The following is a 27,558-nucleotide window of genomic DNA, read 5'->3' as shown; positions in this document are numbered from 1 at the left end:
CTATGTACAGAGACTTGTTAATATGATCCAAAAATTGATCACCAGTGAATGTAACAGAGGAAACTCTTATTATCAGAAATGGCCATGTCAGTTTATGCTATGGGAGTTCTTACATAGTATCAAATAGGTCTAACTGTCCATTTCACACTGCAGTCGTTATCTGAGTTAGTCCAATGTCATTGGATTCCTCTTGTCCTGCAGGACAGTAAGACGACATTTCCACGACTAGTCATACTGGTTTGTTTGTCCCGTCAACGTCTCCTGCATGAGCAGAGTCCCGAATGGTATTTCGGACTCTTGTGGTGCTTTGCCTGTCTCTTGTCATCTTAAAAGGAAAGCAGAAATCTTTGAAGCATCGCTTGAAGTTTTCATCCAGAAAAGCATACAGGATGGGATTTAGACTGCTGTTAGTGTAGCCCAAAGCAATGCAGAAATAATAGCTGGAAATGGCGGCAGTGCTGTGGGACACATCCCCGAGGGCCTCAACCAGTACGAAAATGTGTATCGGGGTCCAACAGATAATGAAAACTGCTACCACGACAAGAACCAATCTGGTGATGCGGCGGAGGTTTCGGTCTTTTTCTCGAGATCCAGAAAGAAGTCGCACGCTCTTCAAGCGCAGAATCATCAGAGTATAGCAGACAACTATGATTAGCACTGGAATAATGAATGCAAAGACAAAGACACAGATTTTCATGAAGATGTCCCACCAGACATAATCATCATCTGGAAACTGCAAGGAACACTCGGTACTGCCTGTATCTGTAAATGGAAGAGCCAATAAGAAGAAAACACAAAAACAAGTTAAACAATCACAATTTTGCAGTGAAAGTTGGTACTGATGTTACAGAGTCTCAAAAACAACCTTCCAAGATGCTGGTACTTGATTCAGAAGCCCTGCACACCATTTACTCTCTGGATCACTAAAGACAGAACACTAGGCACAGCAGATCTGCAGATTGTTACTGACACCACAGCCTAGGGAAGTAAATTACCAAGGATGGCCATAAGAACAGGAGACCTGCATCCTGGTGCCCTCCCTTGCATCTGGCATCCTGACATAGCCCATTTCTAAAATCAGGAGGTTGCACATACACATCATGGCTTGTAACCCGTAATGGATTTTTCCTCCAGAAACTTGTCCAATCCCCTTTTAAAGACATCCAGGCCAGATGCCGTCACCACATCCTGCGACAAGGAGTTCCACAGACTGAAATAAGCTAAGTAAAGAAATATTTTCTTTTGTCTGTCCTAACTCTCCCAACACTCAATTTTAATGGATGTCCCCTGGTTCTGGTGTTATGTGAGAGTGTAAAGAGCATCTCTCTATCCACTTTATCAATCCCATTCATAATTTTGTACGTCTCAATCATGTCCCCCCTCAGGTGTCTCTTTTCTAGGCTGAAGAGGCCGAAACGCTGTAGCCTTTCCTCATAAGGAAGGTGCCCCAGCCCAGTAATCATCTTAGTCGCTCTCTTTTGCACCTTTTCCATTTCCACTATGTCCTTTTTGAGATGCGGCAACCAGAACTGGACACAATACTCCAGGTGTGGCCTTACCATCAATTTGTACAATGGCATTATAATATTAGCCGTTTTGTTCTCAATACTTTTTCTAATGATCCCAAGCATAGAATTGGCCTTCTTTACTGCCGCCGCACATTGGGTCGACACTTTTATCGCCTTGTCCACCACAACCCCAAGATCTCTCTCCTGATCTGTCACAGACAGCTCAGAACCCTTTAGCCTATATGTGAAGTTTTGATTTTTTGCCCCAATGTGCATGACATTACACTTACTTACATTGAAACGCATCTGCCATTTTGCTGCCCATTCTGCCAGTTTGGAGAGATCCTTCTGGAGCTCCTCACAATCACATCTGGTCTTCACCACTTGGAAAAGTTTCGTGTCATCTGCAAACTTAGCCACCTCCATTCACCCCTGTCTCCAGGTCATTTATGAAGAGGTTGAAAAGCACCAGTCCCAGGACAGATCCTTGGGGCACACCACTTTTCACCTCTCTCCATTGTGAAAATTGCCCATTGACACCCACTCTCTGTTTCCTTGTCTTCAACCAGGTCTCAATCCAGGAGAGGACATGCCCTCTAATTCCCTGACGGTGGAGCTTTTTCAGTAGCCTTTGGTGAGGGACCGTGTCAAACGCCTTCTGAAAGTCCAGATATATAATGTCCACAGGTTCTCCTGCATCCACATGCCTGTTGAGCTTTTCAAAGAATTCTATAAGGTTTGTGAGGCAAGACTTAACCTTATAGAAGCCATGCTGATTCTCCCTCAGCAAGGCCTGTTCGTCTACGTGTTTTGAGATTCTATCTTTGATGAGGCATTCCACCATCTTACCCGGTATGGATGTTAGGCTGACCAGCCTATAGTTTCCCGGGTCCCCCCTCTTTCCCTTTTTAAAGATAGGCGTGACATTTGCTATCCTCCAATCCTCTGGCACCGTGGCCGTTTTGAGGGACAAGTTGCATATTTTAATCAAGAGATCAGCAACTTCATTCTTCAATTCCTTAATAACTGTTGGGTGGATGCCATCAGGGCCCAGTGACTTATTGATCTTTAATTTCTCAATGAGGTCTGAAACATCTTCTCTTTCTACCTCTATCTGACTTAATTCCTTGGTTAGGAGGGTTTGGGCAGGGGTATCTGCCCGAGGTCTTCTGCAGTGAAGACAGATGCAAAGAACTCATTTAATTTCTCTGCCATCTCTAAGTCTCCTTTTATCTCCCCTTTCCCTCCCTCACCATCCAGAGGGCCAACCGCTTCTCTGGCGGGTTTCCTGCTTCTAACATATTTGAAGAAGCTTTTATTATTCCCCTTAATGTTGCTGGCCATGCGTTCCTCATAGTCTCACTTGGCCTCCCATATCACCTTCTTACATTTCTTTTGCCACAGTTTATGTTCCTTTTTATTCTTCTCATTAGGGCAAGACTTCCATTTATGGAAGGAAGCTTCCTTGCCATTTACGGCCTCTCTAACTTGGCTGGTTAGCCATGCGGGCACCCTCCTGGACTTAGTGGAGCCTTCTTCCTTTGCAGTATACACTTCCGCTGGGCCCCTGTTGTTTTAAGCAGCCTCCATGAGATTGGACTCTTTTTACCTTCCCTTTCAACCTCCTTCTAACCAGCCTCCTCATTTGAGGGAAATCCGCTCGTTGGAAGTCAAGGGTTTTTGTGAGAGATTTGACCAGTATTCCTCCCCCAACATGCATGTCAAAACGGATCGAAGCATGATCACTGTTCCCCAACGGTTCCATAACATTGACATCTCATAACATTGACATCTCTAACCTGATGTCCTGAGTACCGCACAATATTAAATCCAGAGTCACCTGTACTCTGGTGGGCTCCATGACTAGCTGCTCTAAGGCACAGTCATTTAACATGTCAAGGAATCCGGTCTCCTTTTCGTGACCAGAACACAAATTGACCCAGTCTATATGAGGATAATTGAAGTCCCCCATGATTACAACCCTGTCCCTCCTTGTCACCTCCCTGATCTGTTTCCTCATTTCAAGGTCCCCTTCCAGTTTCTGGTCTGGAGGACGATAGTATGCCCCCAGTATTACATCGCTCCTGAGGCCTGATAATTTAACCCACAGAGATTCTATGGTGGAGTTGGACCCGCCTTCAAACTCTACTTTGCTGGATTCTATCCCTTCCTGAACATAAATGGCCACCCCACCTCCAACACGCCCCTCCCTGTCCCTCCTGTAGAGTTTATAGCCCGGGATTGCGGTAGCCCACTGATTTTCCGCATTCCACCAGGTTTCCGTTATGCCCACTATGTCAATGTTTTCCCTTGTCACCAGACATTCCAGTTCTCCCATCTTTGCTCGGAGACTTCGGGCATTTGCATAAAAGCATTTGTACATGGAATGCCCCAGGATGGGCTGCTTATTAGCTCCTTTGTCCCAGCATCCTTTCACTGTACCAAACCGTCTATCTCATCCCATCATGCTACCATTCCCCATTTCTTCTCCTACTCTGCCTTTACCTTTTTCACTAACCTCCCCATCCTCATCCCATAGAGATGAGGAGTCCCGAACTGGATGCCCCTTGGCTCCTGTCGGTTTTCCCTCAGGGATCAGTTTAAAAGCTGCTCTGCCACCTTCTTAATGTTATGCGCCAGCAGTCTGGTTCCATTCTGGTTCAAGTGAAGCCTGTCCCTCTTGTACCGGCCCTGCTTGTCCGAAAACGTTCCCCAGTGCCTAACTAATCTAAACCCCTCCTCCCTACACCACCGTCTCATCCACACATTGAGACCCCTGATCTCCACCTGCCTAGCTGGCCCTGCGCGTGGAACAGGTAACACTTCAGAGAATGCTACCTTTGAGGTCCTGGCTTTCAACTTCCTACCTAAGAGCCTAAATTCCTACCTAAGAGCCTAAGTGTAGCCTCCAGAACCTCCCGGCTACACTTGCCCATGTCGTTGGTGCCAACATGCACCACAACCGCTACCTCCTCCCCAGCACTGTCTACCAGCCTGTCTAGACAAGAAGTAATGTCCACAACCTTTGCACCAGGCAGGCAAGTCGCCATGCGGTCCTCACATCCATCGCAAACCCCCCTCTCTATGTTTCTAATAATCGAATCCCCCACTACAAGAAGCCCCCGACCCCCCTCCCGCCGAGGAGTATCCTGAGTGCGTTTGGATATGGGCCCGTCTCCTGGAGAAGGGGACCCCCTTAGGGGATGACTATGCTAATTTGCTAAATTGCTAAGTTTATGACTATGCTAAGCTAAATTGCCCTGGCTGGATGGGAATGGGCCCTTCCTAGGTTCTTACCATTCTAATTCAGATGTCTTAGGCTGGACTGTTTTTTAACCTCAAGCTGCTTTTTATTTGAGTTTAAACTGCACTGGTTTAAGAGATTTTTGGGCTTAGCAGAACTTACACACTAAAGGTTTAAATCCTGTTTTGCCCTGTTTCTAAAATAGACACCAAGTGTACTTTCTCCCCCTATTACCCTCTTCTTTGTTTAGTTTGGGCTCTAGCTTCCGATCTAAATTATACCTCCTGCTTTTATTAAGTGTGCACCTCTATTTAAATTATTTATTTATTTATTGCTCTCACCTAGATCCTGTGTCCCAATTTACTGAACCTTTAGATTATGTTCTAACTTGCATTAAATTTAACTTGGGTTAAGTATAGGGTTAATTTAAAGGAAGTAGAAAAACGCTTTCTACTTTATCCTCCTATGTTTTATTTACTCCTTATTAATATTTATTTACTTATTTATTTACATATTTATAAAAATGTTTTATTTTACTCCTGCTCAGAGTAGACCTATGTACTCACTCACATATATATTTTTATTGCCCTCACCTAGCTCCTGTGAACAACTTGCTGGACCTTAAACTCCCTTCCTCTGGTTAGATTAGGTGCTAACTTAGGTAAAGGTAAGCTAAATTTCAAGCCAGTCCCATGCCTCTGCCTACAATATAGTCTAGATCAGGGGTTCTCAAACTACTGACTTTGGTGACTCACTGCATTATCTGCAGTGGATCTGAGGTCTGCTGAGGCCTCAAAGCTGCAACCTAAAATGGTGTGCAGCCCACTTCAGTGGCCATGGTATGATGTGGTTCTCAAACTATGCTTTGCAATCCACTGGTGGGTTATGACCTGATTTTTGGACAAGGAAGCAGCATGCTGTGGCCACTGAAGCAGTTCACATGCCAGCACAACTCAGATGTGACTTTTGGGGACCCAATCCTATCCAATTTTCCAGCACCGGGTGGGGGTGCAACCACAATGCAACCCCAAGGTAAGGGAACAAATGTTCCCATACCTTAAGAGGGCATCTGTGACTACCTCCCCACCACAGGATGCAGTGCATGCCCCACTGGCATGGATGCACCGGCACTGGAAAATTGGATAGGATTGGACCCTGAGTCATGTACCATTTGAGGTTGCAGCTTTCTGGTTGCAGAGTCCGCGACCCACCAAAAATCAGTTTGTGGCCCAGAGTTTGAGAAACACTAGTCTAGATCTACTATGCTATCTTAAAACACGATCCGATGCATGTTTCTTGGAAGTATGTACCATTATATTACGTGGGGCTTAGTCCTAGGAAAGTCTGCATAGGATTGAAGCTTCAGGCCCAAATCCTTTTGGGCCCTTGCATTGCCAGAACTAGGCCCTTTATGGTGGCACAAATGCCACACTGTCATGTGCTTCCAGGCTGCTGCCGCAAATGTGCAGTGGCATGGTCCATGCACCAGCAGTTCCAGAAGCCTCTATTGAAACCAGTGGGTTGATGGCAGAGGTGAGTGGGAAAGAGGGGCAGGGAAATTTGGGGGTAGTTTGGGGAGGCTGGATACAGGGAGGGAAAGGGAGGGAGGAGATAGATCTCAGCAGTACCGACATGTGCCAGGATCCTATCTCCTATTTCCTAGACCATCCTGCCTCTTTTCTTTCACTGGACATACTCCAGCAAATGGATAGCAGAGGGACCTCTCCTCAGACACCACAGGCAATCAGCATACTGGAGGATAAGTAAAAAAATTTTCTACTTACCTCCTGGTGGCTGCCTTATCACCTGCCCACAAATGGATGCAGCACATGCACCATCAGTGCAGCAGCATCAATGCCAATGGTGAGAGATAGGATTGGGCAATTAATCAACAGCCCAGTGATAAATGCATGCTAAAATTATGCATACAAAATTATATACAAAATTATGCAGGGGATACAAAACATTTTGTATCCCCTGCATAATACAAATACAAAGACATACAAAATTATGCAGGGGATGGACAGAGTGGATAGGGAGATGCTCTTTACACTCTCACATAACACCAGAACCAGGGGACATCCACTAAAATTGAGTGTTGGGAGAGTTAGGACAGACAAAAGAAAATATTTCTTTACTCAGAGTGTGGTTGGTCTCTGGAACTCCTTGCCACAGGATGTGGTGATGGCGTCTAGCCTGGACGCCTTTAAAAGGGGATTGGACAAGTTTCTGGAGGAAAAATCCATTATGGGGTACAAGCCATGATATGCATGCGCAACCTCCTGATTTTAGAAATGGCCTATGTCAGAATGCCAGATGCAAGGGAGGGCACCAGGATGAGGTCTCTTGTTATCTGGTGTGCTCCCTGGGGCATTTGGTGGGCCGCTGTGAGATACAGGAAGCTGGACTAGATGGGCCTATGGCCTGATCCAGTGGGGCTGTTCTTATGTTCTTATGCTCTGTATTCAGAAGATTCCAAGTTCAGTATCTGGGATGTCCAATTAAAAGGCTGTGGTCTGGAGAGTTCCTGACTGTCATAGTAGACAATACTGGGCTGGATTATGGACCACTGACCTGACTGAGTGTAAAGCAGCTTCATAAGTCCATATAGGTTTATATATATATATATATATATATATATATATATATATATATATATATATATATATATATATATATATATAGTCATTGCTTTGTCTATGCATGTTCTACAAAATGCATCATGTATTAGGTATCAAAAGCTGTTCAAGTATCTGGACTGAAAGAACAGGGTGCAGTAATGATGTGTATGGTCTGTATACTATCTCTAGGCCACAGAAGATTCACATGAAATGGTGTATTTTCTTCAAAAAGTCAGATTGTTGCTGTTTTAATCATTTAGTCAAATATAACCAGCTGTACAGGACAGCTAGCATGTTCAGTGCAAACAGAAGGATAATCTCTTCAGTTCTGCACAGGGGACTCTTTGCTCATGAATAACAAAAGCAAGGTCCCCAAAACAGGATCACACACAAGTCCACTGTATATGACAGAAATTGAGTTAGGGGCTAGGGCAGTAGTTCCCAATTTTTTTTGACTGGTGGCTCTTTTGACCTACTGAGCCATTGGCTGTGGCTTCCCATTACATTGTATAGGACAGTACAGTTTTCGTGAGGATTCTGCTGCCCCCCGGCTAGTTGCTGCAAGTCTACGGAGAGCCACAACTCAGAGTTTGGGAACTACTAGGCTAGGGCCTAGAGTTAGGGGCTGACCAGCTAGGTTCTTTCTTTCTAGTAACAAGACCCTATCTTGCAATTTATAAAACTTCTTGCTTCAGTTTTGAGATTCCTTCTGATTGTAGTGGATGAACCATAGAATGAACTTGCAAAAGTACAGTACAGGCATTCCACACACATTTGACTGGAGCTGTGGTGAAAAGTGGAAATGGATGAAAAGTGAAACCCGGTCTTTTTTTAGTTTAAAAATGTTGCTTCCAATGCTTTTTCAGCTAACAAATTGCAAATGCCTTTTTTAGCTTGCAAATTCCTGCTGTCACACAAAGATTTCTGCAAATGAACTATCTTTAATTCCTTCAGGAATGGGAATAGACATGGAGCTAAAGCTGGCGCACACTCTATCTCTCACACACACATACCAAAACAGTTTGGATTACCATGTCATATGCAGATCAACATGGGAAGAGCAATTGCAGCCTTTAGACCAGCAGAGAGAGGTTGAAAGAGCAGAGCCTGTGTTGAATGAATGACTTCTGGGTATAACTGAAATGTGTTGAAAGAGCAGATCATCGAAAAACAAACCATCAAAAAGTGGGGGATACCTGTACTTCAAAGAGATCATTTGTTGTCTCTACATGCAGGCAACTGTGTATCTCTCTAATGGACAGGAGTACTTACAATCACACAGATTAGAAAGACAAGCAGTAGATTTCAGAGGGCTTTTTTTTTTGGTATGTTAGGAAGAACAGCTGAGAGTGCAGATGCATGATTTATTGAGATATAAAATTATTTGATGTGGAGGAAAATTATTCTGCAGGGTTCTGTAATGCTCGAAGCCCACTTGATTGAATTGATGACCCAATAGTCATTGCTTCTTTGCAACGTATTGTGACTTATGCTGACATTAAGTTGTCAAGAAAACTTAAGGCCATCCCATGGAAGCTGCTGGGAAAAAAACCAGCATAGTGACTACTCATCTTGACGAACATAAAAATGATGAATTTAACAAGTTAGTAGAAAACATATGTGGAGTAGCGAAGTTTTTAATAAAAATCTGACAAGTGTACAAGAGTATCTACAAAAGTAGGCAGTAAATTTGCAATCCGAAACACACTTACCACAGAACAAACCTCATTAGACACAGTGGGATTTACTTCTGAGTAATCACGCATTGGATTGCACTTATGCATAAGTTATGCATCATTATTGCATGCTAATTTTGAAAAGGTTATTAAGATATAGAAAAATGCACCTGTAAAGAACAAAGTCCCTACTCACCTTCCCTGACCTTGGTACCTCCAAGGACTATGGCTGATATACCAACCGATGAAGATAAGAGCCAAATACATATATTGATAATCTTAGCCTTCAGAGGTGTGCGGAAGTCCAGAGCCTTTACAGGGTGGCACACAGCAACGTATCGATCAACACTCATCATAGTCAGTGTAAATATGCTGGTAAACATGTTATAGTAGTCAATGGAAATTACTATTTTACACAGCACATCCCCAAATGGCCAAGAGTTCATTAAGTACTCGGTACTTTGGAAAGGCATGGTTGTGGTAACGAGAGCGTCTGCTAGTGCCAGATTAAAAATATAGATGTTGGTTGCCGTCTTCATCTTGGTGTACCTGGAGCACAAAAAGAAAAGAAAAGCCTTCACATCTCCCCATAGTATCAGTCTAGCCTGGAAAATGTCATGAAATAGAAGTTTTTCTTAAAAGCTAAACTGACATGGGGGGGTCAATTTTTAAGACAGTAGCCCCCCCAGAAAAATGGTATCTCCTTTCAACACATTTGGAGAGATGTGTACTAATTCCATTATGAGGAACACAGTGGAAATGAACACATCCCTGCATTAGAAAAGCCACTAGATAATGTTCCCTGTTTTCGTATGGTGCACTGCAATGGTTTTGATGGGCACGTGTTCTGCACTGTCTATTAAAGGCACATTGTCACGTTGTCCTCAGTAAAATGGCATATAGTCCAATCTGATTGACTGCATAGTATTGTTATTTTGATCCCAGATTGGCTGAGATGATGCAGGGAAGAGGAGAAAATGCCAGGAAGGAGCAGCTGAGGGGCTGGGGAATCATGGCTGTAAAGGACCAGAGCAAAAAGCTCCAAAAGGAACACTGATGTGCTTTAGGAACCATTGATGCCTTCTAGCAGTCTCCTTTTCACACCAAAAAGGTTTTGCAGGGGGCAAAAAAAATTGGTGAAGCTCTAGTTGGCTAGTTTCTACTTCCCAAACAGAACTGTTACCATTTACCAAGCACTTATTAATCGAAATTCAAATACAGTATTGTATTTTATTCAGTCCTTTAACTTATTTATTGGTACATTGCGATATTAGCAATTCAGGTTTCCTTGTCAGGCAGAACTGTATTTATATGTGATTTTAATTAGAGTACACAAATCAGCCAAGCCTTCTTAAGATTTATTTTCACCAACTAAGATTAAATAGCAGTTAAATGAGAGTGTCGTTTTCACCACTGATGACAGGTAGAATGCCCTATTGTTCCAAAGAATTTCACTTGTTTGAGCAAGGAGTTACCCTCATCCTGTCATCATTAAATAGCATTAAAAATATCCATTTATTACCCTGTATTGTTGCACAGCCAGGTGCTCAATGAACCTGAAGATTGAGCACTGCCAATCTTAGCTGATTATTTACATTACCTCAGCTCAATGGCATACCTAGAGGGGGTGCAAAGCACCAAGTTTTGCATGGAGTCTCACCGTGGTGTACAAGCGGCTGTCCCCTTCAGAGCCATTCCAGGGTATTCCACACGTATGCCTCTGTTTTGCGCCCAATGCCCAGAATGGGTCTAAAGGGGAGGAGGAGTGGCCACTTGCATGCCGTGGTGAGGCTCCCTGCAAAACTTGGTGCTTTACACCCTGTCTAGTTATGCCACAGCCTCAGGTTTGGGACCCATAATATTTAGAAAGAGGCCCAGTTCACGCACAAAAACGGCCACTGCCAATGCACACAAGCAGAAGATTTATCTGGATATGTTGTATCTTGCAATCAGTTTGCTGCCCCATTCTGTTAGTTTTGCACATGTCAATATGCAATTGGTAGTAATCACCACCGCAATCCTCACACACAATTTGCATTCGTATTTGCCATTTGTATTAGTGTACCGCTGGAACAACATGGTGCACTGTCACATGCATGGCTTGTCCTGTGGTTCAGACTGCCAATGAAATCAAGGAGGCACCACAGCACTGGTTGCATATGCGAACATAGGCCTTAGGAAACACGCATGCCTCTTATAATCCAGGTGGTCATGTGGTCATGGATGAGAGGGGAGAAAAGCAAAACAAGTAAGATGCCCTTCTTTCTGTTCCTGTTTTTTGGACACAACCACTGCTGCCAAGAGGAAGTCGTTTTAGAGCTGGCTGCCCACACTCACTCAATTTTGTAAGATATGTATTTTTTAATCCAGCCAGTTCATTTGTACCAAGTACAGTGTGATGGCATGTATGTCAAGGTTTGTGCTGCATCAGGCGCAAAAGGAATTTGTTCACCCTGGATAATGGTAAAGCTCTGTGTTTGCACCATGTGACCAAGACAAAAGAAAAGTGCTGAGTCAGCATGAATGTGCACCTGTGGAGTTAGCTGATGCAATACTATGAAATAGTGGTCACAAGACAGTGAGGTCACCTGCTCTGTGATTGGTTGGCTCAAATATATAAACAGACACTGGAAGCTATGGGTGTGGGTCCTTCGTGGATGGTGGCTGGGCAAGGCGCTGCCGGAGTCATTCCTGGTGTGTGATATTGTGCCGTTTCTGCTCTGCTCTGCTGCTTGTCATTATTATTCTTTTGCTATGTTCCTGATAAGTCTTTTGTTTTGCTGAAACTTTTCTTCAGTATAAGTCTACTTGCTGAAAGGAACATGCAGCTGTGTATTAGCAAGACGGCATACCCCTAACATTCCTGACAATGTAGATGTAGGGTGAAAAACAAAGTTTAGAGGACAAGGGACTGAACAGCAAAGTTACATTTTTGTTAAATATCTAAAATGCCTCAGTAAAAAGGTTTTACTAAAAAGGACAGTGAAAAGGGCAGGAGGTCTGGTCTAGAGGGTAGAGCCTCCATTAGCCTGAAGATAACATCAAAAGGTCGCCAGTTTGAGGACACCGGCAGCTCCCTGAACAGCTGACAACGGCAAGACCTTGAAGCAGCTGACAAGCAGAGCTGAGTGATTCCACCTGCTCTTGGTGTGAGCAAGAAGCATCTTGGCTGCCCTCCATGTGAGAGATGGAGCTGCTTGCCAGCCTGCTGGGAGAAATGGAGGCCAGAAGTGAGACCAAACCAGGAAGATCCATTCTGAAATGTTGTTGGTTCTTGAAAGAGAGAACCTCTATGTTTGTAAAAATCCCCTTGAGGGATTTAGAAATGCCTGCCTATGTAAACCTCCTTGAATAAAGCCAGAGGAGTAATCCAATGACCAGAAAGGCAGTATATAAATACCTAGTTATTATTATTATTTTACAAAACATGTTCTAAAGCATCTTCTGCAACAACCCATAAGAACAACGGGGGAATGAAAACAAGGGGAAAAGGAATCCAACGACGGCTAAATGGACTGCTTTCCTACTTCAGCCAAGTTTTAAAACATAGCAATTTCTTTCAGTTCATATGTATTCCCTTTGCTAGCAACTTCTCACCTCTCTCCAGTATTCTGTCCGGAGTATTCTTTATGGTCTGCTCGCTTTTCTTTCTGGCTCAATCTACCATATTTTATATAGTTTAAGCTTTCCACAGTTTGGACAATCTGAGGTCTGTAAATTAAGTTTCCTTTTCCTCAGAGTCTTACATTTTGGTAACTATTTCCCCAGAGCTTGAGGTTTCAGTTTCTAATTTCTGGGCTGAAATGGACTAATATGAAATAAACCCCAACCATTTCACAACACTTTATAACAGCAGCCTCTCTGTATTGGCATTGGTTAGGATTGGACTGTCAGTCTCATTGCTCATAGATAATGGGCTGCTTTATGGTGGATTTACTCTGACCCCAAACAAAATTAGTTATACTTACTTTCCATTTAAATGAACAGGAATTGAGTTATTTATTTATTTCCTGTATTTCTACCCTGCCTTTCTTCCAGAAGGGACCAAGGCACTGAAAAACCCAATGCGGTTGTTATTCACAACAAACATTCCTCTTTGGCTTTCTGTGGTCAAAACTAATGTGATTCAATTGATGATTAGGTACTGTAATCTATGAATTTGTACTACTAGTCTGCAACACTGTTCAGTAGCTGATAAGAATCATTCAGCACAAAATCTAGTAATCTGCAGTTTTTATACGTAGTTGCCATTTCTGGAAACAGTGGGGGTCTGTAGTCTTTCAAATCTTCCTCCCTCTCCCCCCTCTCAGTGAGCTCCTCCCTTGATGCTCCCCAGTCTCCCAGCAGGAAGATGGATCATTGGCTGTACAGCCAAACTTATTGGTGCTTGCATGCAGGTGCATGCTTCACCGACCTCAGGAGAGCTTGGGCATTCCAGCTGCAGTGGCAACACTGTTGCTGCTGAGCTTAGACCAGCCCAACAAATTTTGACTAAATAATTCCCTCTCTTTCTCTTTGAGGTGGACATCAAAGGGCCTGCCAACATGTCTTTCCAATAGCACCTTCAGGCAGCTCCACAAATCATAGTGTTTTTCTTTAACTAAAAAATTACAAAATCACCATTAAGCTTAAGGCTTGCAATTGCTCACTCAAATGGGCTTCAAAGTAAACATTTGGAAAGGGTAATAATGAACATTTGTTCACAAAATACCATCTCGAGAAGCACAGCCAATTATTTGCTCAAAAAATCCCGAGGCAGGCAGATAAAGACAACTGTAAAATGTCATTCAGTTGCAAATGAAACATATGACCAGTGTTGGCAAAGCAGATACTAACTTGAAGAGCCATTCATTTACATTAACATGGTTACATAACTCATCGCAAGTATTATACCGTATTTTTCACTCTATAAGACGCACCTGACCATAAGACGCACCTAGTTTTTAGAGGAGGAAAACAGGAAAAAAAATATTCTGAACCAAATAGTGTAATAAAATATGTCTCTCCACTGTTCTGTTTCCATGCTCCTTAGCATATTTTACTACCTCTAGTTTAAAAAGAATTTTATATACTAGCCTTTTCTGCTTTATCATCCTTGCACTGGTAGAATGAGGTACTGTAGTATTTTTCTGCAAGTGCATTGTCACTAAGCGCTGAACATTTGCATTACCATTGAGCGCCGGCATTTGCATTACAATTTGCATTTGCATTACCATTGCATTTGCATTTGCATTACCATTGAGCGCAGGCAGGACCCTGGTCAGGGGCAGAAGCACCTGCCAAGGAGGCTCTGCTGCCCTGAGAACGCCTGCAGCTTTGCAGTATTCGCTCCATAAGACGCACACACTTCCCCCCATGTTTTTGGGGGGGAAAGTGTGTCTTATGGAGCGAAAAATACGGTAAGTCTCCTTCCTGGTTAACCAACACAAAAATAAAGCTCTTGCCAACTGTTTCTGTAATATTTTGTTGCTTGACAAGTAGCTTTCGGTTCTGCTTTCTAATATCATTTTCATCATTATTTGCCCATCTGTCGCTTTTTTTTTTTACTGCAACATTTTTGTTATTCTAAAAGGCTTTTCTAGGAGAGAATGGCAACCAGTAGCATAGCTAGGCAGGGTGCAAAGCACTAAGTTTTGCAGGGAGCCTCCTCGCAGTGTGCAAGCACCCCTCCCCCACCCCTTCAGAGCCATTCCGGGCAGGGGGGCAAAATGGAGGTGTCCACCTCCATTTTGCTCCCCCCACCGGAATGGCTCCAAAGGGAAGGAGCTGCTTGCACATCAAACAAGCAGGGGAGGCTTCCTGCAAAACTTAGTGCTTTGCACCCCACCCAGCTACACTGCTGATAGAAACAACTTGTTTTCTAAGAATATTTAGCATTTGTATAGTGTTTTTGAGTCTTCAAAGTGTACTATGTGTTTGCTCACGTTATAATCCTTATAAAAACTCTACAGAGGCAGTTATGTGTCATATACCCATATTTGTACTGAAAGGCTGAAGAAGTAGCCTGCCTAAGGCAACCTAGTAAATTCATGACAGAGGTGAGATCAGAACCTAGACCTCTCTGAACTGAAGCTTTGTTTCTTAGCCGCTAGAGTACAACTGCTCAGATTTTGCAGAGGGTTCCACTTTCTCCAAATTAATAATGAAGGTATGGAACCTACTGTCAATCCACTGGATGACACTGAACCTTGAAAAGAAATTTATTTTATTTTATTTTTTGCAGCCATGCTGTGGATTAATTAATTTTGTAAACATGTATTGACTTCCCTCCCTTTCCAGACAAGTGTAACAGGTATACTTGTCAGGGATTGTACTGGGAGAAAACTGGCTGACTGAGGGGAGCAGTGCCCAGTAGTTGGTGCTTATGCCCTTCCTCCTCCTTCCCTCTTTCCCTTTTTTACTGATTCAGCACTTGAATAGGGAAAATCTGGTAGTTTCTATCTGCTGCTACCATCCCAGGCTACAGAAACCAGGCAGAGGGTCTGAGTTAAAAAATAAAAAATAAACTCTCTCAGGAGAGCACTGAGCCCCAGTGGTTCTTATTAAAAATCTACACCACAGTAGTGTCGGACATGACAGCCCACTGAATTACCTGTGAACATGAACTAGGCAGGCAAAGAGTCAAAATGTAACTAATTTATTAAAATCCTACAGAAAAGGAATTAAACCAAATGGGGAAAGGGGGGAGGGAAGTACAAGCAGGGTGATGGAAAATGCCTGTACTTGGTGCTATGCGCACAAAGTAAAAACTTAACCAAATTAGAAACAGTAGCCAGTAACACCCGAAGATGGAACTTGGGATGCTACTCTCAAATTCTCAAATTACAGTACATTCTCAAATTATGTAGACAAATTACAATATATGCATGAAGGCAGTCTATTTTTCCTAACAAAACAAAAAAAAAGTGCTTCTGTCTTTCCTTGAATGAAAGGTATTCCACCCTAATGATAAATCTGGTGTCCTGTTTTGTACCTTTTCCCACTCTCTGATTCTTTCTGGGATGGCAAAAACAGGACAACACACTGTACTTCTAAATGGCAGTCACATTATAGACACATGCAACCGAGTTTCGTTCCTTGCTGTTTTATTCTCCCTCCACTATGACCCCAACAGCTACATTCTGAGCAATCTCAGTCAATTTAAACCTCATTAGCAAAAATATAAAATGGGAAGGGGGTTGTCACAATGTGCATCACTTTGCAGTTATTTTCAATTTATTATCAATTACCCATCTCCTGGACAATAAGATCAAAATAGGGCAAAATAGGATCTGATCTCCTGCCCATTAGAGATCCTTTTGGCAAATAGGATTTTGACAGCCTGAATAACTTGATGTCAGCTGCCAACCTGGCTACTTCCATTATTCACATCTGGCTAATGAGCACATTAGAAATGTTACACAAAGCACCTGTCCCAATATTCTGAAAACTGTTCATTCTCCTTGCCCTCCTATTCCACTTTTCAACCTGCTACTGATCCATAAGAGGATCTTATGTCACTTTATTCCATAATGAAGTTTTGTAAGAGCTTTTGGGAAGTGGCTTTGTAAAACTATAAAAGCTTGACCCCATAAGCAGATAGAATAGCCATATAAGAATCATCTGCTCTGTGCTTTCTAGAATATGGAACTCAGTTACCAATCCTGTCAAGTTTCATGATTACTTGGTTCAAACTATGAATTTGTCTAGCTCATCATGTTTGGTATTATGAACCAGCCCATTCTAGGACAAACCCATTCAGGCAACAAATTGGTGGGGGTGTCCACCTCCATCCACCCATTCACCTCTCCTCCTCTTCCCACTCCCTGAACTGGAAAAGGAGGAGGAAAAGGAAGAGGGAGGGGAAAGAGTGATAGGAAAGAGTGTTGAAAGCTCTAGCCCACCACTCTCTTCTCACCCATGCTTCTTCCACTACATCCTCCTCCTCCTGTCCAGTGCATGGGAGTACTGGAACATCATCAGGAGAGACCAGCATTTGGCATGCTGCTTCAGGCATCAGGAGTTCTTGGGCCGTCCACGGTCCCATCCCATAGAAGCTCTCACGTTCAGAATGCAGAAGTCACTGCACTTTCATAGCTAGAACTCAGCAACCAGGCAGTGCCTGCATGAGAAGGTTTTCATGCGAAGTTCTTATTTCAAATGGAAGTGTTGCTAACTGTTGTGAACGGGGCAGCCCAGAGATGGCACCAACTTGAGCAGTGGGTTGTGGGAGGCAGCAAGTAATCAGGAGATGGCTTGCATCCTGTGCCCATCCGCCACCTCCTCCAACCTGCTGCACCACCCAGTTTCTGCCCTTGAGAAGCAAGCAAGATGGGGCGGGTCAGGCTAAGTTTCTGCTCTTCTGCTCTGGTCAAGGATTTTGGCTGAAGAGCTTAAAGAGAAAGAAAAAAAAACCTGTTGTAATCTTGTTTCCTGGGAACATCTCCTCCTTCTTACATTCTCTTTTTGCAGACAGTTATCCAAAACAGACCAGATGGGGAGAATCTTTCCCATGTGCCTCCACTCCATCCTAATGTTGGGCAGTTTTGAAGTCATTGAGGAGACAAGCTGCAGTGGTGATGGAAGGAAGAATTGGCATGGAGAGTGGAAAGGGGAAAAAAGCATGCAGAGAAAGCAGAACTGAGTTGCCTCAGGCAGCCTCCCAGCTTTGGTTAGGCTTGCTGTAAACTAAATGAATTACACAGAGATGAACAAAGAGTTATTTCATGGTAACCACTTCCTGTCCATAAGATTTGCAGCACAGATTGCTGGGAATATATGATCAGAACACTCAACCAAGACACTTTTTGTTTGGCAAGAATCAATCATAGTTTCTTGGAAACGTTTTATGTGGTTAGTTTTCCCTATCCATATCAAAAATCCTCTCTTGTGATTGGTTGGGGGAGGGGGTGGTTGGGGGAGAGGGGTGGTTAGATTTCTAGGTGGATCACCACAATGGTTGGTGCTATAGCATGACTGCAGGGCCAATGAAATCAAACCAAACTACCATTCCCTTTGGGCAATATAGCACGAGCACACATAGCACCATCATTGTGCAAGTCAAGAGAGAATGCCAGAAAAACAAATGAATACTCACTGGATGAGCTGATTCTGAATTTGCATATGCACTGCATGAATATTTACAGTTTGTTGATCTCTGTGGTATTTTCAAATACTACAGCACAGAAAAGGATGAAGAGCCACAAAGAGGTATAGACAGCAACATCCCTGTGGCATAAGTTATGTGCTCCAGGAATGCTTAGAGAATTGGCAATGGAACACCCGTCAAGGAATGGGTTTTCTGCCTTGGTTTCCTGGTGCCCTCATTTTGCTGCTGACCAACAGCAAGGCACACTGCCAGGTTTTGAGGAGGCTGTGCCCCAAAGAGATATAAACATCAGGCTGCCCCCTGTTACATTGTCCTTATGAGAGATGAGAATAGCTTGGTCAAGTGAGAGCTGGGTGGTCTATCCAAGGAGACCTGGAGCCCAGGATAGCTATTTAGGTGGGAGTTGTATCTAAAGGCATGGAAATAAGCCTTTGGAGCATGCAGTAAAAAGCAAAGCTTACAGTCTAAAACAATTAGTACCTAAATCAGATGCAGCACAAAGATGCATCTGATTTAGGTATTAACTGCTTTATTTACTATTGTAATCTGATTTTTATTTGATATGAGTGGTTGAGTTTTTATTGCTTACCAATTGAATGTTAAGTATTTTTTAAACTTTGATATAGAGTACCATTTGTTTTGCTGCTGGCTGCAGCATTTTTGAACTGTTGTATTTGTTTCTTGCAATTAACTTCATTTGAATTGTAATGAATTTATTTTTATCATATTGAAATCAGTGGGATGAGGCAGGCTCATCTTCACATGGGATTGGGATATTAACTGCACCTGTGAGTGTAAGCATGAAAGAGGGTTAGTTTTTTCTTCCTGAAATATATTGGGCACATCAGAGAAACAGCAGTACATTTGTCATGCCCTCAGGACTGCATCTGTAAAACTGCAAAAGAGCTTCATTTTTACCTAGAAAATTATTCAAATCACTGCAGGTTTGCCAGATGATTTGAAGAAGTGACTATCTTGGACCTTAGTGACAGTCAGCTATCTTTACATTTAAATAGCATCCTGGGGCAATGTGGAGCAGATATACCAAAGAAAATGCATCCAGAATTACTGGATGAATCACACTCAGCCGGTGATGGCTTTTACCAGTTCAATGGCATCATCTTAATGGTAGAGCCATAATGCTGAAGCTCAGTTTCCATCCATAACAAGATGAAATTGGAGTTCATCTTTAGACTTTTTAAGTAAACCAAAGACATTTTCAGCAAAGTCCCTATAGGAAATAGAATTGGTCTACATGTGTGCTTAAAAAAAAAAAGACTTTTTTTTCCTCTGATGTATGCTTTGCAGAGTTAGAAATGCATTAGAACAGTGGTTCCCAACCTGGGGTACGTGTACCCCCCAGAGGTACTTGACAGGTCCCCTAGGGGTACTATTACCCTGCACATGCCTGATCTTGTCTGATCTCAGAAGCTAAGCAGGGTCAGGCCTGGTTAGTACTTGGATGGGAGACCGCTTGGGAATACCAGGTGCTGTAGGCTTATACCATAGTCTTTCGAGACTGAAGGTTGCCAACCAACTAGGGGTACTTGAAAAAGATGGTACTTGAATGGTGGAAAAGGGCAGGTCTGTATTAGAATGCCTTGCGGGACTAATATGAGGGGTACAATGTATGGAAATGGGCTTTCAAGGGGTACACATGTGAAAAAATGTTGAGAACCACTGTAATAGAACAATGTCCTAGGATCTGGGCAGTGCAATCCTAACTTGCACTGAAACAGGGAGGCTGGCAGGCCTGCCCCATATCCAGTACGAGTTTCAGGCTGCAAGCAGCTCAGCCCAGGGCAAGGGAAATGCGCAGGGAGAACCGCCACAGGCCCATTTGCTCTATTCAAATCTGTACCACCTAAATAGGTGGCACTGATCCGAGCAGAACCAAGCGGCCTAGAACTGCTCTGTGATGCCTGGGGTCATGACCTGGCATAATTGCCCACTCCCTGGCATATTTCCCACTCCCTGCCTGTCCACCACCTTCCCTCTCTCCCCTCCTCCCCAATCTTCCCACACCCCCAGACCCTCACGCCAGCCAAGCTTGGCCATCATGGACTTACCGTCTGTCAGCACGGCAGAGGCTGGATGCAGCCTCTGCGGGCTGGTGCATCTCTGTGTGCTGGCCCAGCTGACACCTTTACAGCATGTTTGCGACCCTCCTGGGCTGGTGCAAGGGACTTGTGCCGGCCCATGGGCACAGTTAGGATTGCTTCCTTAAACATTTTTCCCAGTGTTTCCTCTTGTTCTTAATTCTGTAATGATTCAGTCAGATGTTTAACTTCACTTTTGCCTTCCCATTCTTTATACTAGGAGCCATAAGCTAAGGAGAGGAGATGAACATGATCTCTTGCTTATGCTTCCAACTCCCTCAGCTCCTTTTGTAGGGGCTGTGCTCAGAATGGAAGTCACACTGGTGTTTCCCTTCTAGGCAAACATAAACCCAACAGCCAAACAGCCCCTGGGGTAAAGCCCTGTACTGGGCCTATGGCATTCTCTCTTGTCCCGATGTAGTGTTATGTTTCATGAGAAGGAGGCCACACTGAGAGTGCATAACCAGTGCTAACTTTATGAGAAGACTGCAACGAATCCCCAAAACAGCACTAAATGGTAAGTACAAGGCTAGGTGAGAACTAAATTCAGATATTTCCTGGTATGGCAAGCCAGGAAGGACAAAATATGTAAACTAAATTGGACACTGATCAAGAAACCATGCTCCTCAGAGGATCTTTCTGGTCAGGCTGATGCCTGAACTCTCATTACTGGTGGGAACACACAATGCTCAGTTGGACAATGCCAGGTGTTGCTCCAGTGCCCCAGAAACTTGGTCCCAGCATTGCCATCAGTAGTGGAAGGGCAAATCAAATGTGTAAATAAACTGCTCATGATTTTAAAGAATGAGGAGGCTGCGAGGATGTCACATGTAGTCTGAAGCACACATCTCCCATTTATTATGCTTGTGGCATGTGACCCAGTGGCATAGCTAATGATCGTGTAGCCCGGTGCCAAGCTCAAAATGTTGCCCTGGAAGTGATGTCACAACCGGAAGTGATGTCACATCCAGGTTTTTTTTAAAAGGAGAAAATTGGGAGGAACCCACCTCCTCCCCCCAGCAGCTCACCACCCACTTGCTCTGCTGCCTCCCCCCAGTCAGTGGCATAGCTAAGGCACCTATCTGCTACCTGGGGTCAAAGAAGATTTTGTAGCTCCCCCTCCATGACAAAATCAGATTTAATTAATTAAGTAAATAAAAAAGGATATTGGTTCCATGCTGTATCATCATAACATTTCATTGGCACTCAGAACAATCAGTCTCATAGGTCAGTTTTGAGTTGATCCACTTTTTGTTCCATAAAGGCAGTTCTGTTTTCATTTTCTGGTTAACTGGCCATAACTTTTGATAGAACACAGATATTCCAATGCATTTTGTTCCAATGTATTCTGCATTAAATTACTTTTCCAATGGTATATAACAGGGGTGCCCAAACCCCAGCCCTGGGCCACATGCGGCCCTTGAGGCCTCTCAATGCAGCCCTCAGGGAGCCCCCACCCTCCAATGAGCCTCTGGCCCTCTGGAGATTTGTTGGAGCCTGAAATGGCCCAACACAACTGCTCTCACTGTGAGGGTGACTGTTTGACCTCTCGCATGAGCTGTGGGATGAGGGCTCCCTCCACTGCTTGCTGTTTCACGTCTGTGATGCAGTAGCGGCAGCAAAGGAAAGGCCAGTCTTGCTTTGTGCAAGGTTGCAAGACCTTCATTCATTCATATAAGTTCTTCTTTAATATTTTCATTTATGTAAACTTATGTAAATTTTATTCAAATTTAAAATGTAAATTAATTCTTTTTTTCCCTGGCCCCTGACACAGTGTCAGAGAGATGATGTGGTCCTCCTGCCAAAAACTTTGGACACCCCTGGTATATAACATGATGGTAATATTCATACATACCAAGATTTTCACAATTTGGTCACTAGTATCAAGCTCAGCTTGTTGCCCCCCTAAAGCTTGATGCCCAGTGCAGCTGCTACCCCCTGTATGCCCTTAGCTACGCCACTGATGTGACCTACTCAGCCAAATTCTTTGACAACATTTTAGACCCAACCAACTTTCCTGTGACAAACATTCACCTGTCATGACATTTGTAGCTGAGTTTGATGTATGTTTACTTCGAATTAATTTCTACGAATTGTAATTAATTCTTGGAATTAATTTCATTGAAATTCAGTTCAATGGGACACATTGCACAATCCCATGCATAATTACTTGGGAGGAAGCCCAGTGCACTCAGTAGGAAATCCTCCTGAGTAAACAAGCACTGGATTGCAGTGCTAGATCTTCACAAAAGTGCAGGTAAGTTGCAGTCCTATGTACAAGCACCTTAAAGTAAATCCTACTGAATTCGGTGGAATATCTTCTATAAGTAAATATGCATGAGATCCGGTTCTTAACTGTGCACAACCACACTGAAGAAAAATATTTCTTCAGCCTATGGTTGGAGTTCCAGCCCTGGTTTTCTATCTTTCTAATTTTCCATCTGGTGCTCTCTCATTTGTACAGTTGCTGTTATAGAAAGTAATTGTCCATATACATTTGAAAAATCTCTTTTCTCCGCCACTCTTCAATGATTCAGCATTTAAAGATAATGAGGCAAAACCATTTTTCCTTCAGAGGCAACTAAAAGGAATGTGGAAGCCTAGCCTTAGAGCTGGAGAATTAAGGGAACACAATGTTAAGATTTTTATAATTTTATTCCACTTTAAGTGACATCTGCTAGAGGTAGGTGGACAGCCTCCAAAGGAAAAAAAGAAAAGCAATTTAAAATTGGCAGGCTATTTAAATACCATGCGAAGGGGAAGGAACAGACTTCTGATATACCTGACAGTGATGTTACAGGTACTGTTCACAACATACCATAACATTAGCATAACTGCCACCTCCATAGACAAATACGGGCACAATCCTAACCCCTTATGTCAGGGCTTTCCAGCCAATGAGGTGTGTGCTGCATCCTGCAGTTGGGTGTCACGGAGGCCTCCTCAAAGTAAGGGAATGTTTGTTCCCTTACCTCAAAGCTGCATTGCCCTTATGCCAGTGCTGGAAAGCAGTGACATAAGGGGTTAGGATTGCACCCTAAGTTTGATACCTGTACTTCAGGAGGCAAAAGCGGATGTTTCCTAATAGCAGTCTGAGCATTGGGTAGTTGACAGTAATTGACAGTCAGCAAGAGTGCTTACTGGGGTAGTGTCACTGAGGACACAGTGCAATGCCTTAAACCATGAGGCAGGGTGAACCAGGTGTTTCAGAGCGTGGGACGGAGATGGGAACAAGTTAGGGTGCCCCACGTGCCTCCCACAACAGCCCACTGCCTTTTTTCATCATTTACCATACCCTGCTGGGGCTCATCCTCTCTCTAGGCTTATGTTGGACCCTTGCGAGTGGCCTGGAGGTGATGGCACTGGCTAGTCCTGGATGGTTCACTTGCTCATACGGGAGAGAGGAAGGCAGCAACCACCACTGCCAGTCTGAATGTTTTTCTTCCCCACTTCCTTTGCCAGGCCCTGCCTGGCTGTTATCACACAAGCTACCTGGTAGCATAAGCTGCCACCTCTTCCATGCTGGGCCATTCACATTCACCCCCTCTGTCAGCCATACCCATTCCAGATGACACAGAAACCCCAGAGCCAGCAGCAGCAGTAGCAGCTGCTGCTGCCACCACCTGGTCTTCCCTCCCCTTTGCTCTTCTCCCATTAGCGCAGGGGTGCCAAACCCCGGCCCGGGGGCCACTTGCGGCCCTCGGGGACTCCCAATCCGGCCCTCAGGGAGCCTCCAGTCTCCAATGAGCCTCTTGCCCTCCGGAGGCTTGCTGGAGCCCATGCTGGCCTGACATAACTGCTCTCAGCGTGAGGGTGACTGTTCAACCTCTCACGTGAGCTATGCGCCCCCTCCACTGCTTGCTGTTTCATGTCTGAGATGCAGCAGTGGCAGTGAAGGAATAATAATAATAATAATAATAATAACTTTATTTTTACCCCGCCTTTCTCCCCGAAGGGACTCAAGGCGGCTTACAACATATTAAAAACAATTTAAAAACAAATAAAAACATATTAACACATCATAAAAAACAGCAGTCAGAGTAAAAAAAAAAATAGGTAAAAAGAGCATAGAGCAGCAGCAAGTCATAAAAGAATCAGGCCTGTAAAAAACATTAAAAGATGTTCAAAAGATGTTAAAAGGCCGAGAACTCAGAAGGCCTGTTTAAACAGAAGGGTCTTCAGGCCTTGCCGAAAGGTCTCAAGAGAGGGAGCCATTCTTAAGTCAAGGGGAAGGGAGTTCCATAGCGTTGGTGCCACTACTGAGAAGGCCCTATTTCTTGCAGCCGCCCCACGCACCTCCCTAGGTGGCGGCACTTGTAAAAAGGCCTTCTCTGATGACCTGAGAAGGCGAGCCGGATTGTACGGGAGCAGGTGATCTCTAAGATACCCTGGTCCAGAGCAGTATAGGGCTTTAAAGGTCAATACCAGCACCTTGAATTGGGCCCGGAAACGAATGGGCAGCCAGTGCGGCCGCTGGAGAAGCGGACTGACAGAGTCGAACCATCTACCTCCAGTAACCACGCGGGCCGCCGCATTCTGCACTAGTTGCAGTTTCCGAACCGTCTTCAAGGGCAGCCCCACATAGAGCGCGTTACAGTAATCTAATCTTGATGTCACCGAGGCATGGATCACCGTGGCCAGGTCTGCACGATCCAAGTAAGGAAAGGCTGGTCTTGCTTTGTGCAAGGCCTTTTAGAGGCCTTGAGCTACTGCAAGACCTTCATTCACTCATATAAGTTCCATCTCTAACATATTCATTTATGTATATTTATTCAAATTTTAAAAGTAAATTAATTCTTTTTTTTTCGCCAGCCCTCGACACAGTGTCAGAGAGATGATGTGGCCCCCCTGCCAAAATGTTTGGAAACCCCTGCATTAGCATATGGTAGGGAGGTGGGGCAGTGGCCCACAGCATCACCATCATTATCCTGTGAAGTCTTCTGTTGTCAGCCTGTCTCCTCCTCCATGCACTTTGTTTGCTGCCCAGTTCTGAGGCTTTTAAAATCAGAAAGAAGAGGGGAATAATAAGGAAGGCAACCTGGACCAGTCCATCCACAAGGCCCACTGAGGTACTTGCCTTAGACAGAAATTTGGTGGGGGTGCCCTCATACACCCACCCACTCTCTGCCACTGCTCCTGCCAGTCCTATCTGCAGAGGTGGCATGTGATCCCCACCACCTGAAGCCTCGCCCAGTGCCACCGCTTGGCACATGCGCACCTCTCCCATGCAGAGTGGGCAGGCAAGTGACCGAGCAGGCATGCCCTATTTCCCCATTGCCTTTACTCACAAAGACCACACTATGCAAACTTCCTGCTCTTCCTTCCACACTATGCAGACTTCCTGTGGAGGTGCTACATGGAAGGGGGAAGGGTGCAGAAGGAAAGGGAAGGGAGTGGACTCCAAATTGCTTGCCAACTTGCACAGCAGCTTGCTTTATTTATTCATCAAATGCACCACCTGCAAGCTATTGGAGAAGCTTCACCTGTTGAATTTCTGCCTGGACATATTCAACTCCAGTCTAATGTCAAGATGAAAGACCAAAACAAAATGTGAATGCAAGCATGGAGGAGCTTAATTTGTAAAGTCAGCCTAATACATACTCCTGTACAAAATCACTGCACTTTAATAACATCTAAGTGACCACCTTAATTTCAATTTTCCATGTTTTTTGGAGCACAAGCTAAAATTGGAAGCACCTTAATACTTACTGATCTTAACCCAAAATGTTTTTAAAACATTTCCATTTTGGTTTGAATGCAGACAATTTAGATCACAGAAATGGGACAGAGAGGAGGGTTCAATGCCTCAAAGTAAGAGGGGGCTGAGTAGAAACATGGGAGGTTCACAGCAACCTCACGTTCACCCTGATGGCCTTTGTGTTCTCTGCGAATATGCCTGTGTGCATGTTAAAACAGAGCTGTATTGAGCCTTTAAGAGAAAACAGAGCTCTACTGGGCCTTTAAGAATCCTTGCACAGACTGAATTGTGCCTCTTATTAGGAAATAAAATTATAGACTTTGTGAAAACTTTTAAAAATCCAGTTCCTTTGCTAGCTGATGGAGCTATGGACATGGTGTGTGTGTGCATACATGTGTTATATAACATTGGTAAAAATACAGACAACATTAGCTGCTTCTTATCCCTGGGGGGAGCTCTACCCACAAGTTTCCACAGTACTTTCAAACTACTCCACCATATCAGGCAAGCTGTATAACTTGAAACTTCCAAGTCCGTTTTCTGTTTCAATTTCTCTAACTCGTGTCTCACAGTCACAACAAAATATACATAGTCTCTCACATTTGGCTGTCTGTCGCTGAGCTATGGTGCTGTTTAGATCGCCGTTTTCTCATGGATGGTTTACCGTAGTAGTGCTAAACCAGAACTGCGGGCACCTCAGGGAAAAATAATATTGTTTCATGTGAAAAATTTCTCCTCCCATTTTTTCGCTTATGCCATCTGCACAGACCCTGCAAGACCCAATTTCTCCAGGAGACATCCCAGAACTGTTAAATGCAACAGACACTGTGATCCATCACCTGCTTGTAATTATGCATCAAAGAGCTTTCTCTCATATCCTTTCCCCCTTAGTTCCCTTCTTATCTCTGCTATATGATCTGTCCCTGTTTATGCTACCTGAAAGACCCACCATAAACCTTCCTCTTACCTTATGATGACAAACATGACCAGTGAGTTGCCAACTAAGCCCACCACAAAGACCATGGAGTAGACAGCAGTGATGATTATGGGAATGGCTGGAGAGATGTTGGTGTGGTTCTGCTGGAAGTCCTCATACATGCCACTGCTGTTGTTGCTATATTTTGCCCAGTCCACAAGCCAGGTGCTACTGCTACCACTTGGAAGTGGGCATGGTCCTGGGGAGCAGGTGGAACTTGGTTCCTCTCGAAAAATGTACACTGGATCCATGGAAGCCACCTCCAGCACAGCTACAGAAGAGGGAGAGGGGAGCAGATGACTACAGTGGAAAGAGAAGACAATGATAATATAATATGTGTATGACTGATGTGCTAAATCTACTGAGGCTGTAATCCTACACACACTCACCTGGGAGTAGGTCCCACTGAATTTAATAGGATTTACTTGGAATAGACATGCATAGAATGACACTGTTTCAATTCAAACAATCCTGAGCAGCTTCAGAGACACTATTTTGTACATAGAACGAGAGAACAGACTGAGAAAGAGGAAGTCACTAAGAGCATTCATCAAGGCAAATGCAAGAACATCTAACAAAAGAAGAACCTCATCAACATCCCTGCAGTGCCAAAGTGCTTGAATGTAAACTAATTTAACCCTGTCAGAA

General features: G+C 44.0%; 1 protein-coding gene and 1 pseudogene across 1 annotated transcript; one reads left to right on the top strand and one right to left on the bottom strand.

Annotated features, from left to right (window-relative positions):
• Window positions 1-229: 229 nt before the first annotated feature.
• On the bottom strand, window positions 230-27,161 carry OPRK1 (opioid receptor kappa 1). Its single transcript, XM_066623816.1, has 3 exons — window positions 26,902-27,161; window positions 9,246-9,598; window positions 230-762 (listed from the first exon to the last, which is right to left on the bottom strand). The coding sequence occupies exons 1-3, from the start codon at window positions 27,159-27,161 to the stop codon at window positions 230-232; spliced, it is 1,146 nt and encodes a 381-aa protein (XP_066479913.1).
• LOC136650269 (5S ribosomal RNA) lies at window positions 19,518-19,636 on the top strand (annotated as a pseudogene).
• Window positions 27,162-27,558: the final 397 nt, after the last annotated feature.

Source organism: Tiliqua scincoides, chromosome 4, assembly GCF_035046505.1.
Source record: "Tiliqua scincoides isolate rTilSci1 chromosome 4, rTilSci1.hap2, whole genome shotgun sequence".
In the NCBI taxonomy this organism is placed as follows: domain Eukaryota; kingdom Metazoa; phylum Chordata; class Lepidosauria; order Squamata; family Scincidae; genus Tiliqua; species Tiliqua scincoides.
This window is presented reverse-complemented; position numbering and strand designations above follow the sequence as displayed.